The following is a 24,169-nucleotide window of genomic DNA, read 5'->3' as shown; positions in this document are numbered from 1 at the left end:
TTAACAACATTCAACAAATGTTTGGGGAAGTGAGGATACAAATTGTTGAAGCTGTGTAGGTGGAATTCTTCCCTATTTTTGCTTGATGTATAGCTTCAGCTTCAGTCCAGCGTCTCCATTGTCGTGTTTTACACTTCATAATGCGCCACACATTTTCAATGGCACACAGGTCTTGATGCAGGCCAGTCTAGTACCTGCACTCTTTTACTACAAAGCCATGCTGTTGTAACGCGTGCAGAATGTGGTTTGGCATTGTCTTGCTGAAATAAGCAGGGGTGTCAATGAAAAAGAATGCTTGGGTGGCAGCATATGTTTCTCCAAAACCTGTTTGTATTTTTCACCATTCCTTGCCTTCATACATGTGTAAATTACCCATGCGATTGCTACTAACACAGCCCCATACCATTAGATACTGCTGGCTTTTCAACTTTTCATCCATAACACTCCGGATGGTTCTTTTCCTCTTTGGCCCGGAAGACATGACAGTCCACTTTCGATGAGCTCGGCCCCAGAGAAGTCGGCGGCGTTTCTGAGTGTTGTTGATAAATGGCTTTTGCTTTGCATAGTAGAATTTAAGTTACACTTTTGGATTTACCATCGAATTGTATTTACTGACATGTTCCAGACACCATGTGGTGATATATCTTTTACATATTGATGGGCAGCCAATGTTTTTTGGCCTTGCCGCTTACATGCAGTGATTTCTCCAGATTCTCTGAACCTTTTGATCAGATCTGTGCATTCTACGGCCTGTGGGCCACATCAGGCACGATATATGACCCTGTCCGGCCTGCATGAGGCTAATCATAAATTTGAAAATAAATAAAAAAAATATATGTATGCTGTGCAAGCAATACAGCTGTGTTGGTTTTATTTTGAAAAGCTTTACGTTCACATTTACTTCGGTGTGGACGCAGGTACCAGCAGTGAGCCGTGAGTGTCTGTAACCTGCAACAAGTGACGAAAGGTAGGTTACCCTCATGATCTCAGCTCATAGCTGGAAAAGAAAATTTGATATCAAATGCCACGTTTTCAACAAGACAAGGACTGCCAAGGACATCTTTACCGTAGTGTGCTGTGTGCTTAATTTGTGCTACATGTCATTGTGTTAAAAGACCACAATTTGAATCGCATCTACATGAGGATAAATACAGAAATCTGTCTGATGAAGAGCACACAAGGGAGTCTGATGTGTTGTGATCAAAACTGTGAACTTAACAAGGATTTTTTTTTCACCCCACAAAACATTGCCATCCATGCGGACATCCGGGCAAGTCATGTCATTTCGCCCAAAGTCGGAGAAAAGAGGAGCATTTGAGAATGTGCCACGCTCCTGACGCACTATAATAAGGTGGGTTGAGGACATTGGTGGAAACTTGAAGCTTCAACTGAAGAACAGAGTGCCAACTTTGACTATTTTCTTATGGTGTTGGATAAAATTTGCAATGTACGTGACACTGCCCAGTTGCTCATCTTCTTCTGTGGGATAACTACAAACTTTAAATTCACAGATGCGCTAGGAGCCATGCAGTCAATGAAAGGGACCACCTCTGTGACTTGTTCACATATGTAACTGCTTGTTTTGACAAGTTAGGACTGAAATGGGACAAGTTGGCAGGTGTGACAAAGGAGTATTGTCCAAATCTTACGGGGAAACACTTTGGACTCAGGATAAGGTGACAGAAATTAACCCTGTGACACATACACCAGGAAGTGATGTTAAATCATTGTTTAAAATTAATCATGTTGTAGATTATTTCGTCAGAGCAAATGAGATAGAATATGGTGAGGGAGGTAAGTCCCAGTGCTGGATTTTTACTCTTTTCTCCAAGAGGAAGAGCTTTCCACACTTGAGAAGTCATGCTCAGAAGATTCTAGCCTTTTTTGGATAAATTTACAGTGAACATGCTCAGTAATGATGTTCAATAAATCAAAAGACAGATACTGTATCAGTGAGGACCACCTCTCAGTTGTGCTTCACATAGCGATCTCACGACATTCAGACATACTTTGACGCCCCTGTTCAAACCCAAGATAGACCAGATTATTCTCACTGAGGAGGTAAATTAAAGTGAAACAAAAATACAAATTTCAATGTTTATGGAGACTAACACGTTAAAAATAAAATGCACTGATAGGATGATTGTTTTGGTTTATTACTTGAATAGGAGTGTTTTCTTATTGGACATATAGACCCGAATTTCACAAAGTATATTTACAGTCGTGTTCAAAATAATAGTTCAATGTGACTAACCATCTTAATCCACATTTTCAGTCTATTTTTTATTGCTACATGTCAAAGAAGTTACCAGTAGGTGCATTACATTCACAGAAAATCAACACAATCCAGCATTTATGATAAACACACTCTTAAGGCTGTGCAATTGGGCAATTTGTTTAAAGGGGGGCGGCACGGTGGCTCAGCTGGAAAGCATTGGCCTCACAGTTCTGAGGTCCCCGGGTTCAATCACTGACCCACCTGTGTGGAGTTTGCACATTCTCCCTGTGCCTGCGTGGGTTTTCTTTGGGCACTCCGGTTTCCTCCCACATCCCAAAAGCATGCAACATTAATTGGACACTCTACATTTCCCAAGGTGTGATTGTGAGTGCGGCTGTTTGTCTCGATGTGCCCTGCAATTGGCTAGCAACCAGTTCAGGGTGTACCCTGCCTCCTGTCCGTTGACAGATGGGATAGGCACCAGCACTCCCCGCGACCCTTGTGAGGATAAGCGCCTCAGAAGATGGATGGATGGATGGAATGCTTAAAGGGGTGTGTTCAAAAGAATAGCGGTGTGCCATTCAAACAGTGAGGTCATCCATTTTGTGAAAACCAGGTGTGAATCAGGTGGCCCCTATTAAAGGATGAAGCCAGAACATGCATTTCTCCTTAAAAGCCAGAGGAAAATCGGTCATTCAACACACTCTTCAGAAGAACAGTGAACTTTGATTAAAAGGTTGATTGAAGAGGGGAAACCTTATAAAGAGGGACAAACATTATAGGCTGTTAAACTAAAACTATCTCTAATGCCTTATAATGGCAAGCAAAACCAGAGACACATGGCAGAAAACAAACCGCAACCATCAAAATAGATTGCAGAATAATCAGAATGGCAAAGGCTCAGGTAATGATCAGCTCCAGGATTAAAAGTACTGTGACGGGAGAAGACGTCTCTGTGAAGCTAATCTATATACAGTTGAAGAATACCCCACAAAGTTCCTGTGTTGAAAAAAAAGGCATGTGCTGAAGCCTGAAGAAAAATGGAGAAACATTTTATGGCCTGATGAGTTTAAAATTGTTCTTTTTGAGTCCAGTTTTTTTTTTTAAACATGTTGATATCAATGCTGGGTCTTGTTGGTTTTCTGAGATTCTACTGTAACTACTGGTAACTTGTTTGAGGTGTAGCAATAAAAAAATATACAGGAAACGTGAATTAATCTGGTTAGTCACATTGAATGCTATTGTTTGAGGTGTAGCAATAAGAAAATATACAGAAAACATGAATTCATCTGGTTAGTCACATTGGATGCCATTAGTTTGAACACAACTGTATATAGTGACGGGATACTTTTATTCCAATTACCAGTAGAAGCTATTCAAATGCCCTACAATAGCGGAGGTATAAGGACGCAGACTGATTATATTTTGTTGATGTCATCTGAAGGAGGTCAATGACTGTAAGGTAGTGGTAAGGAAGAGTGTTGCTTGACAGCATAGGAGGGTGGTGTGTTGGATGACTATGGTGGTGGGTCGGAAGATTAAGACGGCAAAAGTAGAGCAAAGAACCATGTGGTGGAAACTGAGAAAGGAAGACTGTGTCTTCGTGGATCGAGAGAAAGCCTATGACAGAGTACCAAGAGAGAAACTCTGGTACTCCATTCGGAAGTCTGGTGTGGCAGAGAAATACAGTAAAGAAAATAAGTATTTGAACATCCTGCTATATTGCAAGTTCTCCCACTTAGAAATCATGGAGGGGTCTGAAATTTTCATCGTTGGTAGAATTGTCCACTGTGAGAGAGATCATCTAAAAAGAAAAATACAGAAATCACAATGTATGATTTTTTTAACGATTTATTTGTGTGATACAGATGCAAATAAGTATTTGAACACCTGTCTAGCAGCTAGAATTCTGACACTCAAAGACCTGTTACTTGGCCTTTAAAATTTTGCCTCCACTCCATGTATTAACCTGAATCAGATGCACTTCTGTGAGGTCGTTAGCTGCATAAAGACACCTGTCCACCCCATACAATAAGTAAGACTCAAACTTCTAACATGACCAAACCAAAGAGTTGTCCAAAGACACCAGAGACAAAAATGTACAACTCCACACAGCTGGGAAGGGCTATGGAGAAATTGCCAAACAGCTAGGTGACAAAAGGTCTACTGTTTGAGCAATTATTAGAAAATGGAAGACGCTAAACATGACGGTCAATCTCAATTGGAGTGGAGCCTCATACAAGATATCATCTCGTGGGGTCTCAATGATCCTTAGAAATGTGAGGAATCAGCCCAGGACTACATGACAGGATTTGGTCAATGGCCTGAAAAGACCTTGGACCACCGTTTCCAAGGTGACTGTTGGTAATACACTAAGACATCATGGTTTGAAATCATGCATGGCACTGAAGGTTCCCCTGCTTAAACCAGCACATGTCAATGTCCATCTTAAGTTTTCCAATGACCATTTGGATGATACAGAGAAGTCATGGGAGAAGGTTTTATGGTCAAATGAGACCAAAATGGAACTTTTTCGTCATACCACTAACTGTGTTTGGAGGAAGACGAATGATGAGTTCTGTCCCAAAAACACGATCCCTAATGTGAAGCATGGGGGTGGTAGCATCAGGCTTTGGGGTGTGTTTTTCTGCAGATGTGACAGGACGACTAAACTGTATTCAGGAAAGGATGACTGCAGCCATGTATTGTGAGATTTTGGGGAACAACCTCTTTCCATCAGTCAGTCATGGGTCATCCCTGGGTCTTTCAACATGACAATGACCCGAACCACACAGCCAGGAAAACCAAGGAGTGGCTCCGTAAGAAGCATATCAAGGTTCAGGGGTGGCTTCGCCAGTCTCAAGACCTAATTCAAATAGAAAATCTTTGGAGGGAGCTGAAACTTCGTGTTTCTAGGCGACAGCCCAAAAACCTGTCTGATCTAGAAAAGATCTTTGTGGAGGAGTGGGCCAAAATCCCGCCTGCAGTGTGTGCTCACCTGGTGAACAACTACAGGAAATGTTTGACCTCTGTAATTGTAAACAAAGGCTACTGTACGAAATATTAACAGTTTTCTCAGATGTTCAAATATTTATTTGCAGCTGTATCACACAAATAAATTGTTAAAAAAAAAAAATCATACATTGTGATTTCTGGATTTTTCTTTTCAGATTATCTCTCTTACAGTGGACATGCACCTACGATGAAAATTTCAGACCCCTCCATGATTTCTAAGTGGGAGAACTTGCAATATAGCAGGGTGTTCAAATACTTATATCCTTCATTGCACATCTCCAGTTCTCCATTTCATGATTCTTATTCGCTCATTCCTTTATGCAGTTCAACAACATACTGTGACTGGTGAATGGAAGAGCTGAAATTTACCTACATAACAAAAGTAACAATTATAATCATCATCATCTGTTTTGTTTTGGAAAAAATATCAAGTAATAACATAACCAACACTTGTAAAGAACTAGAAAGATTATACTCAAAAGTGACCAATCTTTGTGAAGGCAAAACAGTGAGAGACTTGAACATTTTTGTAGTAAATCTATACAAATCTTAAATTTTAATAATAATTTATAATGTCTGTGAGTTGTGCGTGCCTTTGTATACCTGCTTCATCAGGTACATCAGCACTCTGCGATCGTTTCACGGATGGATTAGCAGCATGGGAGTATCGATACAGTTGGTTGTCACCTCTTTCGTCTTGCTGACTGATCTGTGTGAGATCATGCATACTCAAGCTGCGCAGCTTTTCTGTGATAGCTCCTTGACCCTGTGACAGAAGAAGCCACAGACTAAGTCAATTTATATTGTATCAGTTTCTCAGGTTCAAGAAAAACTGCCACTGATGAAGTTAGTGAATTTTATTTTCAGGACATGGGGGAATGGACCTTTCGGACATGTCAATCACTCGTACAATAAGAGTCAATCAGATAGCCGCATTGTCTTAAGATCTAGCTTGTCCCGCCCCTCCAGCAGCCATGTCCCACAAACAAAACTGTTTGTCAGTAGCGTGCGTTTTGAAAAGTTAATGTTAAGAAGAAAATGGTCCTCAGATGCGCTTTGGGAACATGCAATTCTGACGAAAAATATCCTGCTCGGTCACAAGGGGCCCAGTTGATTAATTTTCCAAACCCTAAAACAGTTGGCGAAGTGTCTGGATTGGATGGAATATAAAGCTTGCGGAAGACCTCATGTACAACAAGTGTGGAAAAATATCAACAAACAAGCCTGTATGTTCGAAGGTAAGTGAGGGAGAAGTATCTTCTCTTAGTTTGATTTCATTATTATCAGTGCTTTAAACATTGCAGGAGAACAACTGACTTTGTTAGTGTATCACTGACCTGATGAATGACGTGTGTAATTTTTTATGCCGACGAGTCGAGTTAGGGATATGTAAACGCGTGATGTCATGCAAGAGAAATGTCTATTTGCCCATTTGTATCACATCGGACTTTAAAGACATAGCACTGGGTTCCATTACGAGCCACGTCAAATAAATACACCCACTCACTTATAAAGACTACAATATTACTCTTGTTCTTTCCAAGTAAAAAGTACTCACCCTGCTTTACATGCGCAGTACGATTCCACTATTTTATCATGTTGGATTTCAATATCAAGTTTGTGAGGCGTCAAACTTTTTTTGCATCGATCACCAACGTTTCGCTGTAATTCTGACATTGCGTCCTGCTCCGTCCAAAATCTTAATTTCGAGTACATATCCATGGAATAGTTGAAACCTCTCTCTTGGACAAGTCCGACGCATTTGGCAAAAAAACATACCCCAATATTAAATGGAATACGCAATAGAGGACCGAGTTCAAACCTATTGTGTTCAGTCACCATTTTGGAAAATTGTGGGGCATAGCAACTGTAGGTAAGGAAGGCAGAGCTGAAGATCGCCAGTCGGAAAGGTCCACTGATTTGGTTTGTCATTTTCTGGAACATTTTCTCAAAACCAAGTTTTAACACATAGCATACTTAATATTTTCCCCATAGTTTAAATGTTGACAGAACCATTATGTGAAAACAACTTCCAAAATCTTGGCATTGGTGAGTATGAATTAAATTCAAACAATTTTTGGAAATACTACTAGTGCCAATATTAAACGCAGTTAAAAAGCCTACAACGAACAGACATACGCAGTGTGACGAACAGTTTGTTGGCCAAATTGTTCTTTATTAACAAATAAACATTTTGATTTGTAAAAAGTGCACATCACAATTTAGACAAATATGCAATAATGGCAATATCGGAATATGAACCAGAAGGTGAGATAATTGCAACAAATTGAGAGGTGACCCTTTTTCAGAGCAGGAAATCTCCAGCTCCACTTTCCTGTACACATTTGACAGCTAATTTTAAGTTGAGTTTTGAAATTTAATGGTAAATACAGTCTTCAGTTTTGTAATTTTGATTTAACTTGGGAATTCAACTGTGGACCTAAAACTACTTTGAACACCATCTATTAGTACAGTGGGGAAATAAACTCCTTCATCAGCAACCAACTATCCAAGTTCTCCCACTTAAAAAGATAAGAGGCCTGGAATTTTCCTCTTACCAGAGACAAAATGTGGGGGAGAAAAAAAATCCAGAAAATCCCCTTGTTTATTTTTAAAGAATTAATGAGCAAATGATGGTGAAAAATAAGTATACAAGTAAAAGTAACCCTGAAATTTCTTTAAGAGGCTTTTCTGTCCTCCACTCATTACCTGTATTAATGGCACCTGTGTAAACTCATTATAAGCATCTTTATTTTCTCAAGTATGTCAAAAACATAAGCAATTTGTCACCTGTAGGTGGAGCCGCTCTCGACAGACACAATACTTTTGAGACATAAAGACATTGAGAAAAGAAATGTATGCAGTTTAAAGTGACTAGTAGTGCAATAATCTGGGACAATGTTGATTGTCCAAGTGTTGCAAATACTCTTCAGTCGATTGTGCAAGTGGTGGAGATGCTACTCAAGCGCGAATTGTCAATATTGATCAAAAACATATGCAAACAGTGCAGCGTGGTGAAACTACTACAGTGTGTGCATGAGTAATATATAATTGGTCCGACAGAAATGTGACAACAAACTCAAGACAGAAAATTGGCATGATGCTGCAATGGAATTGTAAGTTAGCTGTTTAAAAAGTTAATGGCAACAAGGAAGAGGTTGTTGGAATGACTGTTTTTGTTTGCATAGTTCGGTATTGCCGTCCCAAGAGAAGGAGGTGGAAGCACTGGGCACCAGGCCGTGTAATGTCCCAGATGATTTTGCATGCGCTTGTCTTTGGTCTCCCAGTGTATAACTCTTCAAGGGTGGGTAGGGAGGTATCGACAATATTTTCAGCAATTTTGAATGCTTGTTGCAATGGTACTTTCCGACCTGTCAATTACTCGTACAATAATAGCCAATCAGATTTGTCTTAACCCCTGGCTTGACACGCCCCTCTTGCCACGTCATCCCACAAGCAATGCTGTTTGTCAGTAGCGTGCGCTTGGAAAAGTTAATGTTACGAAGAAAATGGTCCTCAGATGCGCTTGGGGGACGAGCAATTCTGATGAACGATATCCTGCTAGGTTACAAGGGGCCCGGTTGATTTATTTTCCAAAACCTTAAACACAGTTGACGAAGTGGCTACGATGGATTCAGGCTTGTGGAAGAGCGCGTGTAGATGTTCGAAGGTAAGTGAGGGAGAAGTATCTTCTCTGAATTTGATTCAATTATTATCAGTGCTTTTTACATTGGAGAACAACTTTCTCTTTGTCAGTGTATCACTAACCTGCTGAATGAAGTGTGTAATGTTTTATGCTGAAGAGGCGGGTTAATGATACGCAAATGCGCGATGTCATGCAAGAGAAATGTCTATTTGTATCACAAAGGACTTTTAAAACAGAGCACTGGGTTCGATTATGAGCCAAGTCAAATGAATACACCCACTCACTTATAAAGACTACAATTATATTACTCTTGATCTTTCCAAGTAAAAAGTATTCACCCTGCTTTACATGCACAATACGATTCCACTATTTTATCATGTTGGATTTCAGTATGAAGTTGGTGAGGCGTCAAACTTTTTTTTTTTTTTTGCATTGATCGCCAACATTTCGCTGTCATTCTGACATTGGGTCCTGCACAGTCCAAAATCTTAATTCCGTGTACATATCCTTGCGTGAAATAGTTGAAACCTCTCTGTAGAACTCTCTTGGACAAGTCTGACGCATTTGGCAAAAAACATACCCCAGTATTATCTGGAATATGCGATAGAGAATCGACTTCGAACATGTTCTGTTCAATTGCCATTTTAGAAGCTTGTGGGACATGGCTAAGGGGGTGGAGCTTAAGATTGCCATCGGAAAGGTTAATTGAAGTTTGTTCTTTTTTTGTAGCAGCACTAAACCAGACAGTGATGGAAGAAACCAGGATTGACTCAATAACTACTCTGAAGAACTGCCTCAACAGCTGACGTGCTTCAATCCTCTGCTGGGCCTTTTAGAGGATGGAGTTGATAGTCTCCCGCTTCAGATCCTGAAAGACTAACTCCTAGGAATTTGAAGGTGTTGACTGTTGTGACAGAAAGCAGTTTGGGCAGCGGGAGGGATAACTGTGGTGAAGAATGCCTCCTGAAGTCCACAATCATCTTTACAGTCTTTAGCATGTTCAGTTCCAGGTTGTGTCAGCTGTATCACAGCTCCAGGTATCCCACTTTCTGTAGTGGGATGCACACAATGCACACAGGGTTGGTGGTCTTCATGCACTCCAGTAGGGCTCTGGCGTTTTCCAGAGGACAAGGAAGGCAGCACGTTTTGACCAGGTGGTTCCAGAGTGGAATGATAGTCAGCGAGAGAGGCTGCACGATGCCTTGGAGCAGGATCCCAATCATTAACAGACGACAGGAGTGAGGAGACCTCATCTTCAGACAGAGAACCAACAACAGCAGAGAAATTGCCCAGAGACTGCGGTTGGCAAGTAAGGCGGAAAGTGTCTTGCACACATTAATTGTTGACATCATCGGAATAGCTCAGAATAAGACTCGCACAGCAGCCGCTCGCTCAATGGCTTCACAAAGGGTTAGGTCCTTACTCAGAGTATCTGCAACCACATTCAACCTGCCAGGGATGCGACTGATATCAAATTAATATAGAGCCAGTTTTGAGACCCAAAGCTGCTCACAAGCATCAAGTTTTGGCTTGGTTGGAGTGTATGTAAGAGGGTTGTTGTCTGACCAAACAGTGAACTTGTGACCTTTAAGGCAGTGACTAAACTTTTCACAAACCGCCCACTTGAGAGCGAGAAACTCTGTGGACAGGATACTTTGCTTGGCTGCGAGTCAGGGATTTGCTTGAAAATGCAATGGGTCTAGCTCTATCTCCACAATCAGGCACTTGAGACAAGACAGCACACAGACCATCATTGGAAGCATCGGTGGAGAGGATGAAAGGCTTGTCAAAGTCTGGGTGAGCCAACACCACACTGTTAAGGAGTGCAGATTTAAGATCCTCAAACACCCTCTTCCCAGACAGGAGTCCAATCCTGAGGAGTCAGTTCTTGGAAGGTGCCAGCAAACCACCGCCCAGGGGAACCTCTTGCTCTCCTCTTCTGTCCAGTAGTCAAAGTGTAAAGTGGGTTTGCAATGGAAGAACAGCCAGAGATAAAGTGTTGGTAAAACAGCACCATCCACTGAGAAGCAGTGCACCCATCAACATTCATGAGATCCTTCTTATTGAAAGCCGTGATGACACAGAAAAAATTCCTTATCGACTGAGACCCCATTGCTGTCCACCATATAGCCAAGAAATCTCAGACTTGCGTAGGAAGTGGCATTTCTTCTGTGCCAGCTGCAGGTTGTTGGCTCTAAGGCATGAGAAGACCAGGTCTAGCCTTCTCAGGGTCTCTTCCTTAGAGGGGGCAAAGACAAGCAGGTCATCTAGATAAAGGAGATGTTCAAGTCATCAAAGACACTGATCAGCATCTCCATAAATGATGCAGGGCTGTTGCATTGGCCCTGGGGAAGCTTATTACAATCATATAGGCCCAAGGGGGATTGTAAAGGCTGTGTATCGCCTGGATGGATCATGGGGAGTGTTGTAGAATTCCGTAGACTCATCACCGTTTTTGATGAGGTCGGTGATTGGTGTCATCTGCAAACATTAGGAGTTTGACTGCCAGGTGCGTTGACGTGAAGTTTGTGTAAAAAGAAGCAGAGAGAGAGAGAGCACAACCCTGGGGCACCCAAGTGCTGATAGTGTGCGTGTGTGTGTGTGTGCGCGCGTGTATGTGTGTGTATGCCTGTGTGTGTCAATGAAGCAGCTGACCCTCAGAGACCTGTTACTTTTAAAAATCCACATCCACTCCATGTATTATCTTGAATCAGATGCACCTGTGTGAGGTTGTGAGCTGCATGAAGAAACCTGTCCACCCCATACAATACGTAAGACTCAAACTTGTAACATGGCCAAGACCAACGAGCTGTCCAAAGACACCAGATATAAAATTGTACAACCCCACAGGGTTGGAAAGGTCTATGGAGAAATTGCCAAGCAGCTTGGTGAAAAAAGGTCCAATGTTGGAGCAATCATTAGAACATGGAAGAAGCTAAACATGACGGTCAGTCTCAATCCGAGTGGAGCCCCATGCAAAATATCACCTGGTGGGGTCTCAATGATCCTTAGAAAAGTGAGGAATCAGCCTAGGACTACACGACAGGACTTAGTAAATGACCTGAAAAGAGCTGGGACCACTGTTTACAAGGTGACTTGGTAATACACGAAGACGTCATGGTTTGAAATCATGCATGGCACGGAAAGTTCCCCTGCTGTTTGCTAATGACAATTTAGATGATACAGAGAAGTCATGGAAGAAAGTTTTGTGGTCAGATGAGACCAAAATGGAACGCTTTGGTCATAAATTCACTAACGGTGTTTGGAGGAAGCCGAATGATGAGTTCCATCCCAAGAACACTATCCGACTGTGACGCATGGGGGTGGTAGCATCATGCTTTGGGGGTGTTTTTCTGCACATGAGACAGGACGACTGCACTGTATTGAGAAGAGGATGACTGTGGCCATGTATTGTGAGATTTTGGGGAGCCACCCCTTCCCCTCAGTCAGAGCATTGAAGATGGGCCATTGCTGGGTCTTTCAACATAACAATGACCTGAAGCACACAGCCAGGAAAACCAAGGGATGGCTCCGTAAGAAGCATAGCAAGATTTTGGTGTGGCCGAGGCAGTCTAAACCTAATAGAAAATGTTTGGAGGGAGCTGGAATTCCGTGTTTCTCAGCAACAGCCCAGAAACCTGTCTGTTCTAGAGTGAAAAAAAGTCCACTGTTGGAGCAATCACTAGAAAATGGAAGAAGCTAAACATGATGGTTAATCTCAATCGGATTGGAGCCCCATGCAAGATATCACCTCGTGGGGTCTCAATGATTCTTAAAAAGGTGAGGAATCAGCCCAGGAGTGCAAAACAGGACTTGGTCAATGACCACTGTTTCCAAGGTGACTTTTGGTAAGACGTCATTTTTTGAAATCATGCATGGCACTGAATGTTCCCCTTGTTCTTTGGAGGGAGCTGAAACTTCCATGTTTCTAGGCGACAGCCCAAAAACCTGTCTGATCTAGAAAAGATCTTTGTGAAGGAGTGGGCCAAAATCCCGCCTGCAGTGTGTGCAAACCTGGTGAACAACTACAGGAAATCTTTGACCTCTGTAGTTGCTAACAAAGGCAACTGTACCAAATATTAACATTGTTTTTCTCAGGTGTTCAAATACTTATTTGCAGCTGTATCACACAAATAAATAAATGATTAAAAAAAAAAAATCATACATTATGATTTTTGGATTTAGAGACAAAACGATGACAAGATCGGTGAGAAAAAAAACCACAGAACCGGACTAAATTGCAGTGCCAGATGTGTCCCAATGCTTTAAATTGAAATTGAAATTTTGAACTTGAAATTTGCTTGAGAGCCTTTGGGTGATCCAGAAGAGGAGTGCAAGAATGTCATTGTAAGGGGCGTGGCCAGGACACTGCACTGTGCAACTGCGAATGGGTAGAGACGCTCTGTATAAGCTTAATATAATGTGGGGCATTGATGCACTCTTAACTGCTCTAAATAACAAAGACTGCATCTTGCACATCTGTGACTCTTAAGGAATAAGGAATAGTTCCTATTAACTGAATGTCTCTTGTTCATTGTTCTTGTTAGTTTGTCTGTTCTTTGTTCTGAATGTCGTACCAAGGCGGCACCAATTGCTGGAGACAGACTCCTTGTGTGTTGTGGTATACTTGGCCATTAAAGCTGATTCTGATTTGTCTCTCATAGTCGTATGATGAAAACTGTAGGCCTCTCTCACAATTAGTGTCTGACTAAATACTTTTATTTCCCCGACTGTTTACTTGATTATTGGGATGTGTTCACAAAAAACAATGGATTTACTCAATAGATAATTGTGAACACTAAGTACATTGACATGATTATATGACATGACGATGTGATGACAATGGTGGTGTGAAATGGTGGAAGTTTGGTCCATGCATCTATTTTTCTTTACCTCCCAAAAGAGCCTGGTGGAGCAGAAAAGCCCTAAGGGAAAGAAAGAGGTCAGCAAAGAGAAAGAAACTTAGTCATGAGAGGGTTATCCCAAGTATCTCCATAAAATTATTCCACCTCTTACATTTTTGTAAATATTTTTGATCACAGTGTAGATTTCCATTACAATAACGCAACACAGCGTTAAAAGTTTCAACCAGTGGCAACAAATGAGTCTACACCCCTCAATGAAAATGTTCAAATTGTGCCCAAAATCTCAACATTTTGTGTAGTCATCAGAAACACCTTGACTTTCTTCAGGGGTCTAATCTGCAACCTTTTTTTCTTTACAGATGCAATGATGAATAAAATAATTTAAAAAATAATATTAATAAAAAATAAAACAATAATAATAAATTATTATATCTTATTTCCGCAAGTGCATTTTTAGTGATTTGATAGCCACCTTTTTTTCCACTGCAATGGAGTCATTCATATGAGAGAGAGAGAGAGAGAGAGAGAGAGAGAGAGAGAGAGAGAGAGAGAGAGAGAGAATGAGCATCAGTCAGTGAGACAGGAACAGAAAGAAAGAGCAAAGAAAAAGAAAGTCACTGTACAAATTATTTTGTTAAACTTGAGTTAAAAGTGACACTACCTTGAGAATGCTTGACCAAAAGCAAGAAACCTTGTACTCCTCACCTGGTTGCTGTCACATACTGTAAACGTGACACCATCTAAAGTTTAAACCAGTAAATTTATCTGATCACACCACAGGACATGGTTCCAGTAGTTCATGTATTTAGTCTACTTGTCTTTAGCAAATGGTTTGTGGGCTTGACAGTAGGCTTTAGACAATCGAGATTTTTGGGGCCAATCACAGAGTTAAAAGAAAAACAGATACGACTAAGAGGAAAAAGTTGAAAACTTCCAGAAATTGATTGCAATAAAAATAGCCGAGGATTCCATTGACCAGACAACATCAGAAATATGGATGAAGTGCCTTTGATGTTTGACCTACCTCTAGCACAAACTGTGAAAAGACAGGAGCGTCATCCATTTTAGTGAAAACAACTCCAATGGTTACAAAGTAGCTCCTTTCCTCCAGGTAGAACCATTTAAGGACAGCTCCATTTAGTCCTACCCACGTTTCCAATTTGTTCCGTAGTATAATTATGATCTACCATCTAAAAAGCCGCACTGAGATCCAACAATACAACTGGACACGAGAGAACGCACACAGAGGTGCACCACTTCCAGACAAAAGCTTCCACCAATGGGGATTTTTAAGATGATGACTACGGCAAAAGACAAACTCTCAAAAGGCAAAGTCAAAGTTAATCAAAAAAAGTGGATGATAGTAAGCTTGACTCAATAGCTGACAGTTACAGTAGATGTGCAGGAAGATTTTTTCCACCAGAAAAAAGCATTGCCTATTTTGGACAGCATGAGGGCCCATATAACAGATTCTGCAAAAACAGCCATCAAGAGATCAAAGTCAATTCCTGGAGTTACATACAGTTTTTGTAGCCATTGGAGATCTGTATGAAACGTGCTGCTAAAGCAGCACTCCAAGGTGAGTGGGAGGCTTGGATGAACAACAGCGAGAAATCTTGAAAAAAAACTGGCTGCATGCGAGGATCATCCTTTTCTGATGTCTGCCGGGGGATTTTAAAAACGTGGACCACTGTGAAAGAATCTACGATCACCAACGGATTTCGAAAGGGTGGACTGATGCATGAGGAGAACAGCTCAACTTTAGGGGAACTGTCAGTGATCAGTGAACCGACTATTTTCTGCCTTGTGCCTTTGTTGGGCCACACCCTCACACCCTACTGGTCTATTAGTATTAGGGATATATACTGTAGACTATCGCACGATTCATCACTTTAAAATGCACTCATTGCACAATTCTCACTGCACTGGTCCTATAACAGTGAATCATGAACCGGTAAGGGCACACTGTATAAGCTTAACATAATGTGGGGGGTTGGTGCACTAACTGTTCTATATGCTAGAACACTGCATTTTTACATAACTGTGGCTCTTTTAAGAAACAGTTCCCTATTAATTGAATGTCTATTGTTCTTCGTTCTTGTTAGTTTGTTCGTCTTCTCAGTAGTCAACATGAATGTCGTATCAGAGCGGCACCGACTGCTAGAGAAAAATTCCTTGGGTGTTGTTACATATTAAAGCTGATTCTGGTCGACTGAAATGGGAACATGTATTTTAGGGTTTGGGATAAGGTGGCCTATTTCATATATTTTATCAATAAACGAAGTGTAAAAATAAACAAGTCTTTTAAATCATAATGTCGTAAAGCTGACACCCAGCAACACTACGTACTTAACTCTTCGCGGGTAGGTGAGGCCAGACGCCAAAGAGTGTTGATTTCACATGCCAACACAACGTAGATTGACAGCGAGCCTCGGAAGCAACACACAGACATTTGTTTCAGCACTCTGACGCAAAGTGGATTACAAGCCTAGAACATCACAGGAAATATTGGACAGCTGTGGGTGACCGCTCAATTAATTAAAGGCCACCCCCAGATGGACCCGCAACAGAGATGTCTATTGGCCACACAGAAGAATGACATTTGGGCAGCTAAGTCGGGACAATGGCATACATCATCAAGCTAACTCTCCGTTTCGCATCCGGCGGGAATGATACAAATGAGTCTGAGCTTGCTCAGGATTCATCATCATCAAACGAAAACACTCGATGAAGCTCAAACGAGGAAGTAAGAGCTACATAATAAACAATCGCCAAAATCATTTTTATATAATTATATGTAAGTTGAAAAGGTGATTTTGTGTTTGTTTGTATTTTTCCACTGTTAACGCTATAAAATATAGACGTATTTCTATAAATTACAGTTGACGCAAACAGTGCCAGAGTTGACAGGGTGGCTCTCAGCAGCACTCAAAAGCATCCGGAAGAAGAAACAAACTGAAATATACAGTTTAGATTACAAGCGCGCATTCGCACTCCAAAACCTTCAGTAACTCAAACCGTTTTAGTGTGTGCACGACTTGATACACATTAACCTGACACATTCAATATGGCGGCTCTACTAACGTTTTCTCACAAATGGCAAAGACGTTCATCAGTAAATTTTGATAAAGAGGAGCAGACACACAGTCTGGGGCGATGGGAGCAATGGACGGAATTCCCAAACGAGCCTCATACACAGACAATTTGGATTGGTTCAAGACTACACAACGGAAAACAGTTTTGGCCAAGAAACAAGAACTTTTGCATTCTCTTCCGGATGGAAACATTTGATTAATTGACTTTGATTGTACTATTTGATAAATCGTAATTTTTATAATCCTAACTTTACTTTAACCCTAACCTTAATCTTTATATCCAACCTGAATTTTAGTTAACCCTTTATTAACCTTAACCCTAGTTCAATCCTAATTTGAATCACCCTTACCTCAATTGATTTATTTTCTTCATTGATTCGTAAATATCATTTATTCATTCATTATAACATAATAGAAATAAAGAATAAAAGTCAATATTAAATTATATATACAGTGTGCCCTTGGCCATTCGCAGTTTACCAATCCCGGCCCTGCATATTTTTTGTCTCGTCCCAGCATGCTTTGCGGCACTATGGAGGTCCTGAAGGCCACAGAGAAGGCTGGATATAAAGGGCGTTTCAAGTGCATGTTTTGTGTTAGTTATTTTGTGAGTCATTCTTTTGTTTTCTTATTTGTTAGTTATGTTATTCTGTTTGCCATGGTGTGAAAAGTTTAGTTCTGATGTTACACCGTGAGTGTGTATATCAGTAATGACTTGCCTACACAGGTAGTGTGTGGGGCAATGTAAACTTCTTCTGGTTACATATGTGAAATGCAAGTGTACCTCACTGCCTTGAGAGTGCCATCATATGGTATCTTACATACATGCTAAAACGCGCTGGCATACATGCTGACAGTGTAACCATTGTGTATTAATGCTGCATCCATTATTTGCGGATTTTTGTGATTTGTGGGGGTGCAATGAACATAACCCTTGTGAGTAACGGGAGAACGCTGTTTTATATATATATATATATATATATATATAAAATCAATACATTAAAAAGTTACATATACATAGATATCTTTTTTATAATACTTTTAACAAGATTAGAGGATGGAACTAATTGGAATAAACATACTAATGGAAAATCAAAATGAGTCACTAACTGTTCTATATGCTAGAACACTGCATTTTTACATAACTGTGGCTCTTTTAAGAAACAGTTCCCTATTAATTGAATGTCTATTGCGTTCTTGTTAGTTTGTTCGTCTTCTCAGTACTCAACATGAATGTCGTATCAGAGCGGCACCGACTGCTAGAGAAAAATTCCTTGGGTGTTGTTACTCAAACTCAAAATGAGTCACTAAAACAAATAGTATAGAGAGGGAAACAGCTTCAATCTTTTCACTTCGTTTGCTTTCTACCAACAAACAGCTCCTGAGACACTATATGTAATTTTTTTATCTGTGCAACGACCTGAAGAAGGCCTGCGAGAAGCTAACGTCATTAGCACACAAGAAGAGATATTTCTACACAGTTAGGAATATTTGAATAAAACTATTTTTTTTTTTTAATTTTAGGAACTTTAAAAAAAATATATATATATTTTTTTTTGTTGTTGGTTTCTTTGTAATATAAAAAAAAATAGTAATTACATACCTGTTATTTCATTGTAATAAGTTTCTTTCGGCTTGTCCAGTTAGGGGTCACCACAGCGTAACATCTCAGATGAACGCTCATATTTGTTTGGCACAGTTTTTACGCCGGATGCCCTTCCTGACGCAACCCTTCTTGGGGAGTGGAGGCCCCCCAGTGAGATACGAACTCACGAGCCCTGGTTTGCCAAACCAATGCTCTAACCACTGAGCTATGGGGCCCTCCTACCTTTTGTGTCTTCGTATAAAATACAATTTATAATGCATTAGAACAACTGAACTCTATAGTAAAACCAAAATGATGAATGATGGCTTATCTGGACAGTGGTCTGGTATGGACGCCAAGACCAAAATAAAAACTACATCGGTGGAGGGAATCAAGATGGAAGGAAATTGATTCCAAGGGTAGAAGACCAGTACACTTCCTTTTCGCTCCGGTGGTCGGCTTGAAGCCTTTAACCATCGGAGAGGAAGGGTTCAGCCTTCCCTTTCCTAAACTTTAACCCCGAGTTTGAAAGCCACTGCCTTACAGAATGAGATAGGATTGGCTCATAGATTCAGGAGTTATACAAAGCTGATGAAAACACAAACATTCTTCATTTATATTGACTGTTCATGAAGAGGTTGCTGTGAGACAAGCATCAAAGTAGTAAAAGATGCATATCTCAATCTCATTTACCCATCATGGAGATCCTGATGATTCAAAATATGAAAAAACAAAGAAAACAAAAAAACAATCCTTCTTGGTATAGCCAAATATGATATCTATAAGAGGAAGTGAAGAAATGACTTTTTATAGAAAAACTCATCAAAATCTAGGTCCTAATATAACATTTCGATACTTGCCTTGACTGCTGCAGTGACAGCAGCAGTGGCTGCAATGCTCAGGCCCTGCTTGCCGAAGTTCACCATGGTCTCATAACTTTTTTCCTTGGCCTGCACAATATACTCATCTATTTCCTAGAGGGAGAGAATAAACAGGACATTCACACAGTACAGTTTAATCAAGTAAAAGGCATTTCCACTTTTGAAACGCTTATTCACAAAGGATCTCACCCTTTCTCTGGAAGACAGCAGTGGGTGCAGACATTTCCTGTAAATGAGACTTGCTCCTCTGGTGTAAGGGGATAGGAGCCAGATTACAAATGCTACCTTCAGTTCATAGTACAAGGGAAACCTGGAAGTGGACAAAGCATATCCCAACACAGAAATCAACGTGACAATCCAAATGTAGATATTTATTGCTGATAATCTGTTTACATCCTGTGATCAGTTGGCGAACAGTTTATTAGACACGTAAACACCAAAAGCATTAAAATGGTGAGCCCCCGAAAAGAAAAAAAAACATTGGAGGGGCAGGGGTCTGAGGGTATGCCCCAGACCTCCACAGAGAATTTGTTTTTCCCCCAACCAAAAACCCTGGATGACCTGGGAGACTAATGACCTTCTGAGACACTGCAACGCCGCCTTCAGGTCAGGGGACAAGGCACAGAACGGTGCTGCAAGAGCAGACTTAAAGAGAGGCATCAAAGTGGAAAAGGTTTCCCACAAAAGAAATATTGAGGAGTGCTTCACAGAAAACAACTAAAAAAAGATGGGGAAGGGATTACAACACATCACAAACTACAACAGAAATAAGATGTGTGCCAAAACACAATCGCCTCGCTGGCAGAGGAACTAAACAGTTTCTTTGCCCATTGTTAAATGGTCAGATCAAATCCAGGCTCATCACAACCATCTCTCATCAGTAGCACACTGGCGTTTCAAGAACATTAAGTGAGAGGTGTGCTCAGGACTGTGAACACCAGGAAAGCTGCTGGCCCAGACGGCGTGCCAGGGAAAGTACTGAAAGCCTGTGCTGATCAGCTGACCAAAGTTTTCACAAAAAATCTTCAACAGCTCCCTGCAACAATCAAACATTCGCTCCTGCCTGAAATCTGCGACAATCATTCCCATCCCCCCCCAAAAAAATCAATCATCAACAGTCTAAATTATTACAGGCCTGTTGCACTCACACCTGCGATCATGAAGTACTTTGAGAGGCTGGTTGCACGCCACATAAGGTGCTCACTCCCTCCCTCGCTCACTCGACCCCTAACAGTTTGCCTACAGAGGAAACCGGTCCAGCGAGGATGCTATTGGAATAGGTCTCCACACTGCACTGAGCCACCTGAAATGCCAAGGGAACTACGTGAGGATACTTTTCATAGACTTTAGCTCAGCCTTTAATACCATCATCCCAGGCATTTTGTTTCACAAACTCTTCCTCCTTGGACTATCTCCTTCCATCTGCTGCTGGATTAAAGACTTTCTCACAAACCGTCCACAGTCTGTCAGACTTGGCCCACATTGCTCTTGCTCAATCACCCTCAGCACCAAGATTGTACACTGAGCCCTCTGCCTTTACAATGATTGGTCTTCATTTTGTCAACTCAAGACTGAATCCACTCATTACTGTGCAACGTCAATAAGAGTGGATTATCAGGACAAAATGGGGGAAAAATGTGCCGGTGGTCACCGGTGCTCAGGAGAGGACTTTCATTTCAGACTGGGCTTTGTGAATGTGGCCCCGACGCAGCGATTACATGCCCCGGCTTCCACCTTCATTGTGTGGACCGCGTCACTGAGCTAACACGTAAATCGATAGGCGGTGGAATATGCCTTTATATCAATGAAAAATGGTGCACAGACGTTACACAGCTCAGCACACACTGCAGCCTGCTTTAAGAGTCGTTTTTGACTATTGTTTTGAACATTATTGTATACTGGGGTCCAGCTCTAATTTGGTTAGTCACATTGGACTGCAATGGAGTATTTTATACTGCCGGGCCAACACATTTGATATGGTCTTGTGGCCCAAATATAATTACATTGTGCGCCAAATTTGGCCCCTGGGCCTGAGTATGACATATGTGACGTAGAGCAAATCTCACAACAGTTACTACCTATGAATAATAGAAGTAGCGCATACAGTAATTAAAAAAAAAATGTACAGCAGCCGAAATAAGTGTTTAATGTCACCATTTATCTGATTAAATGTGCTATTGACATGAAAATTTCACCAGATAGTAAGAACAACCCAAGTAATCCATACATACAAATAAAACCGAAAAATAAGATCAGAAATGAAGTTGTAATAGTATGAAATGGCACAGGGGTTAGGTTAATATATCAACTTTATTTAATTGATACGTTGTACAAAAGCCTTTGTTTGCAATCACAGCTTCAAGATGCTTCCTGTATGGAGAAATTAGTGTCATTCATTGCTCTGGTGGAATTTTGGCACACACAAGCTGTCTTCAAATCTTTAAGGTTCTGTAGGTTTCATTGATGAACCTTAAATTTCTGTTATTTCCATAGATTCTCGATTGGATTCCAGTCAGGTGATTGGCTGGGCCATTTTAGCATACAGGCCATGGCGGCGAAGTACGTTACTCACTATCTTCCTTGTGACACAAGAACCGCCTTATTCCAGGTCTTTATGAAGTGCTCCACGGGCGTCCATTGGCTCTTGGAGAACCTCTTTTTATTCTTTGTACTAGTCTGTCAGAAATCTTGGAAGGAACACTTGACTTAGTCAAATTTATGGAGGTATGATTGGCTTTGTACTGAGTTATTATAGCCCTAACCATGATCACTGTAACGTTCAGAAGCATAGATATACCTTCTAACCAATGATGTCACTTTTCTTGCAATTAATGCATTGATTTTCAATGGTCTTGAGACAGCTTTCTGCTCTTACCCACCAGGAGATGTGTTTTGACTCACAGCTTGGCAATGAGAACATTTTGGAGGGCATCAATAGGTACTTTCATGTGACGTCAGGAGTCACATGACTTGTTTACGACGCCCACTGGACGCCAAAACTACACTACAACTCGTGTTTTTTAGTAACCTTTTTGTGAATAATGGCTTGCTTATAAGCGTCTTACGGCCTTTTCATCATGGTATTTCATTATGTGGCTTATAGTTGTAAGAACAGACAGAAAGAGGGGTCTGACACTTCAGGCATTGTTTACCTTTTGCTGGGCATTCAGCTAATTTATTGTGGTATCCTCCACACTTGTTACATATCTTTACGGAGGTCTTTGGGCTGTCAATATGCCTACTAGCACCCACAGTGAAACTTTGCTTTCCAGGTTTCTGGTGGATAACGTGAACCAAGTGGCTTTCGCTAGCCATACCCTTTAGCTGCGCGTTTCACAACTCGTGGGAGCGGGCTATGCCGATCGCTTTTTCGAGCGTGAGCTCCAGCACCTGGCTGAGTAACTTTTCGCGCACACTGGGTGAGTTGTTAGAGAAAACTATGCGGTCCCTGAACATCTCATCGCTTTTAGTGTAGTTACAGTCTTTAACCAACAGTTTGAGTTCTGTTACAAAGTGCTCACATAACTCCGTTATGTTGCACCTTTTCGTGAAACTTATATCTTGCAAATATGGGGTTTCGTAATAAGTTTTTAGCAACTTATCTTAGTCTCCTGTCCGTGTCCACGTATTGCTGACATCCCGTCCTTTATCGCTGATCCACAGAGGAGGAAACTGCACTTTTCCCCTTCAGCTCTGTTTTTAAGGTGTCCTGTGAACATGAGTTCAGCATGTTGCCTGAATCTCCGCCACCCGTCTGGTAAATTGGATGAGTTGGAACATCGAACACCTCCTCGTTGTCTTCATTTGTTTTTTATTCCCCATGAGTTTGTTTTTTTATTTTTCAGATGGTGGTGAGGGGATTGCTTTTATCTTTTCTGTATATTATTGTTTGTGATGACTTTCCAACTGTTGTGCAATATCTGATAAAACTGTCGAGTTTAGGTCCTACGGTGATGAGTCCGCCATGATATGTAGATACGATCTTGCATCCAAGATGGCGTTGTAAACAAAAAACATGTGTTCGGCATGACGTCACTGAAAAGTATCTATTAGGAGTGAACCTGCTGATATTTATTTGCAATGATGAGGCTGGATTGCCGCTTGATTATTGACAGATTCTAGTGGTCTTTGCTTTCCATGCCTTTTTTCCCTACCTTTCTTAATTTGTTCAACACTTTTACTCACGTTTTTATACAGATTTTTTTTTGTTTTAACCTGTCCTGTTCAGCTTTGGAAAAGGGGGATCACTATGCCTTTGCTGGAACAGTTTTACTGAGGAACAGGGAAGTTTGAAATTAACCCTGTTTTTTTTTTAAAGAATTTTAAAATCATTTGTATGTTGATTGAAAACGTAGTTGGATAGAAAAGGGGTTTAGGGAACAGACGGGCTCAGATTGGACAAGGAGGATAGGGGTGAGAACCACAGCAGAACAAAACTGAGATAGTCTACATATTTGAACACGGGTATAACAGAACAGTCATTTGTAGACTGGGGCAGACGGGGGCCCACCCAATGAGGACATGCAACAAATAACGAAGACAACAAGTGTTAGTGTAGTGTAGTGTAACCTATGTTCTTATTCATGATCCCAGCACAATGTAATGTAAGCCCAGTCTGTCTATCAAACTTAGTGAATGAACACCAGATCAACATCCTCGTTAGCCAACTGGTGTATAGAGTTGCTGCACCAGCACATTGAGGAAGGGTGCAACCCCCCCACCCGACCCCCCGAGACCTAAGGAGGTCTGCAGCCCAACTGAAGCACCCCCACCTGTTCCAAAGGGAGGGGCAGCGCATGCATCGGATCACCAGTTGCAGCAATCATCTCTTTACTGTGAATGAGTGTGTTGGGGTGTATTCCAT

The 24,169-nt window shown here is 41.1% G+C and overlaps 1 protein-coding gene and 1 non-coding gene across 4 annotated transcripts in view; both read right to left on the bottom strand.

Annotated features, from left to right (window-relative positions):
* reep3b (receptor accessory protein 3b) overlaps nucleotides 1–24,169 on the bottom strand; it is a 71,764-nt gene that overhangs the window by 2,513 nt on the left and 45,082 nt on the right. For all 3 annotated transcript variants that reach the window (XR_009793657.1, XM_061810755.1, XM_061810756.1), the window contains exons 4-6: nucleotides 19,495–19,615; nucleotides 19,285–19,398; nucleotides 5,837–5,999 (exon numbers count right to left, since the gene is read on the bottom strand). Coding sequence is in view for 2 of the 3 variants with exons in the window: in XM_061810755.1 (XP_061666739.1) it covers nucleotides 5,837–5,999; nucleotides 19,285–19,398; nucleotides 19,495–19,615 (398 nt within the window). In the remaining variant the exon portion in view is untranslated. The remainder of the gene's footprint in view (nucleotides 1–5,836; nucleotides 6,000–19,284; nucleotides 19,399–19,494; nucleotides 19,616–24,169) is intronic.
* trnaa-ggc (transfer RNA alanine (anticodon GGC)) lies at nucleotides 18,586–18,660 on the bottom strand. The gene has a single exon. It is a non-coding gene; the product is annotated as a tRNA-Ala (tRNA).

Source organism: Syngnathoides biaculeatus, chromosome 22 (genome assembly GCF_019802595.1).
Source record: "Syngnathoides biaculeatus isolate LvHL_M chromosome 22, ASM1980259v1, whole genome shotgun sequence".
NCBI classification, from domain to species: Eukaryota; Metazoa; Chordata; class Actinopteri; order Syngnathiformes; family Syngnathidae; genus Syngnathoides; species Syngnathoides biaculeatus.
The sequence above is the reverse complement of the archived record's forward strand: the minus strand, read 5'-3'. Positions and strand labels throughout refer to the sequence as shown.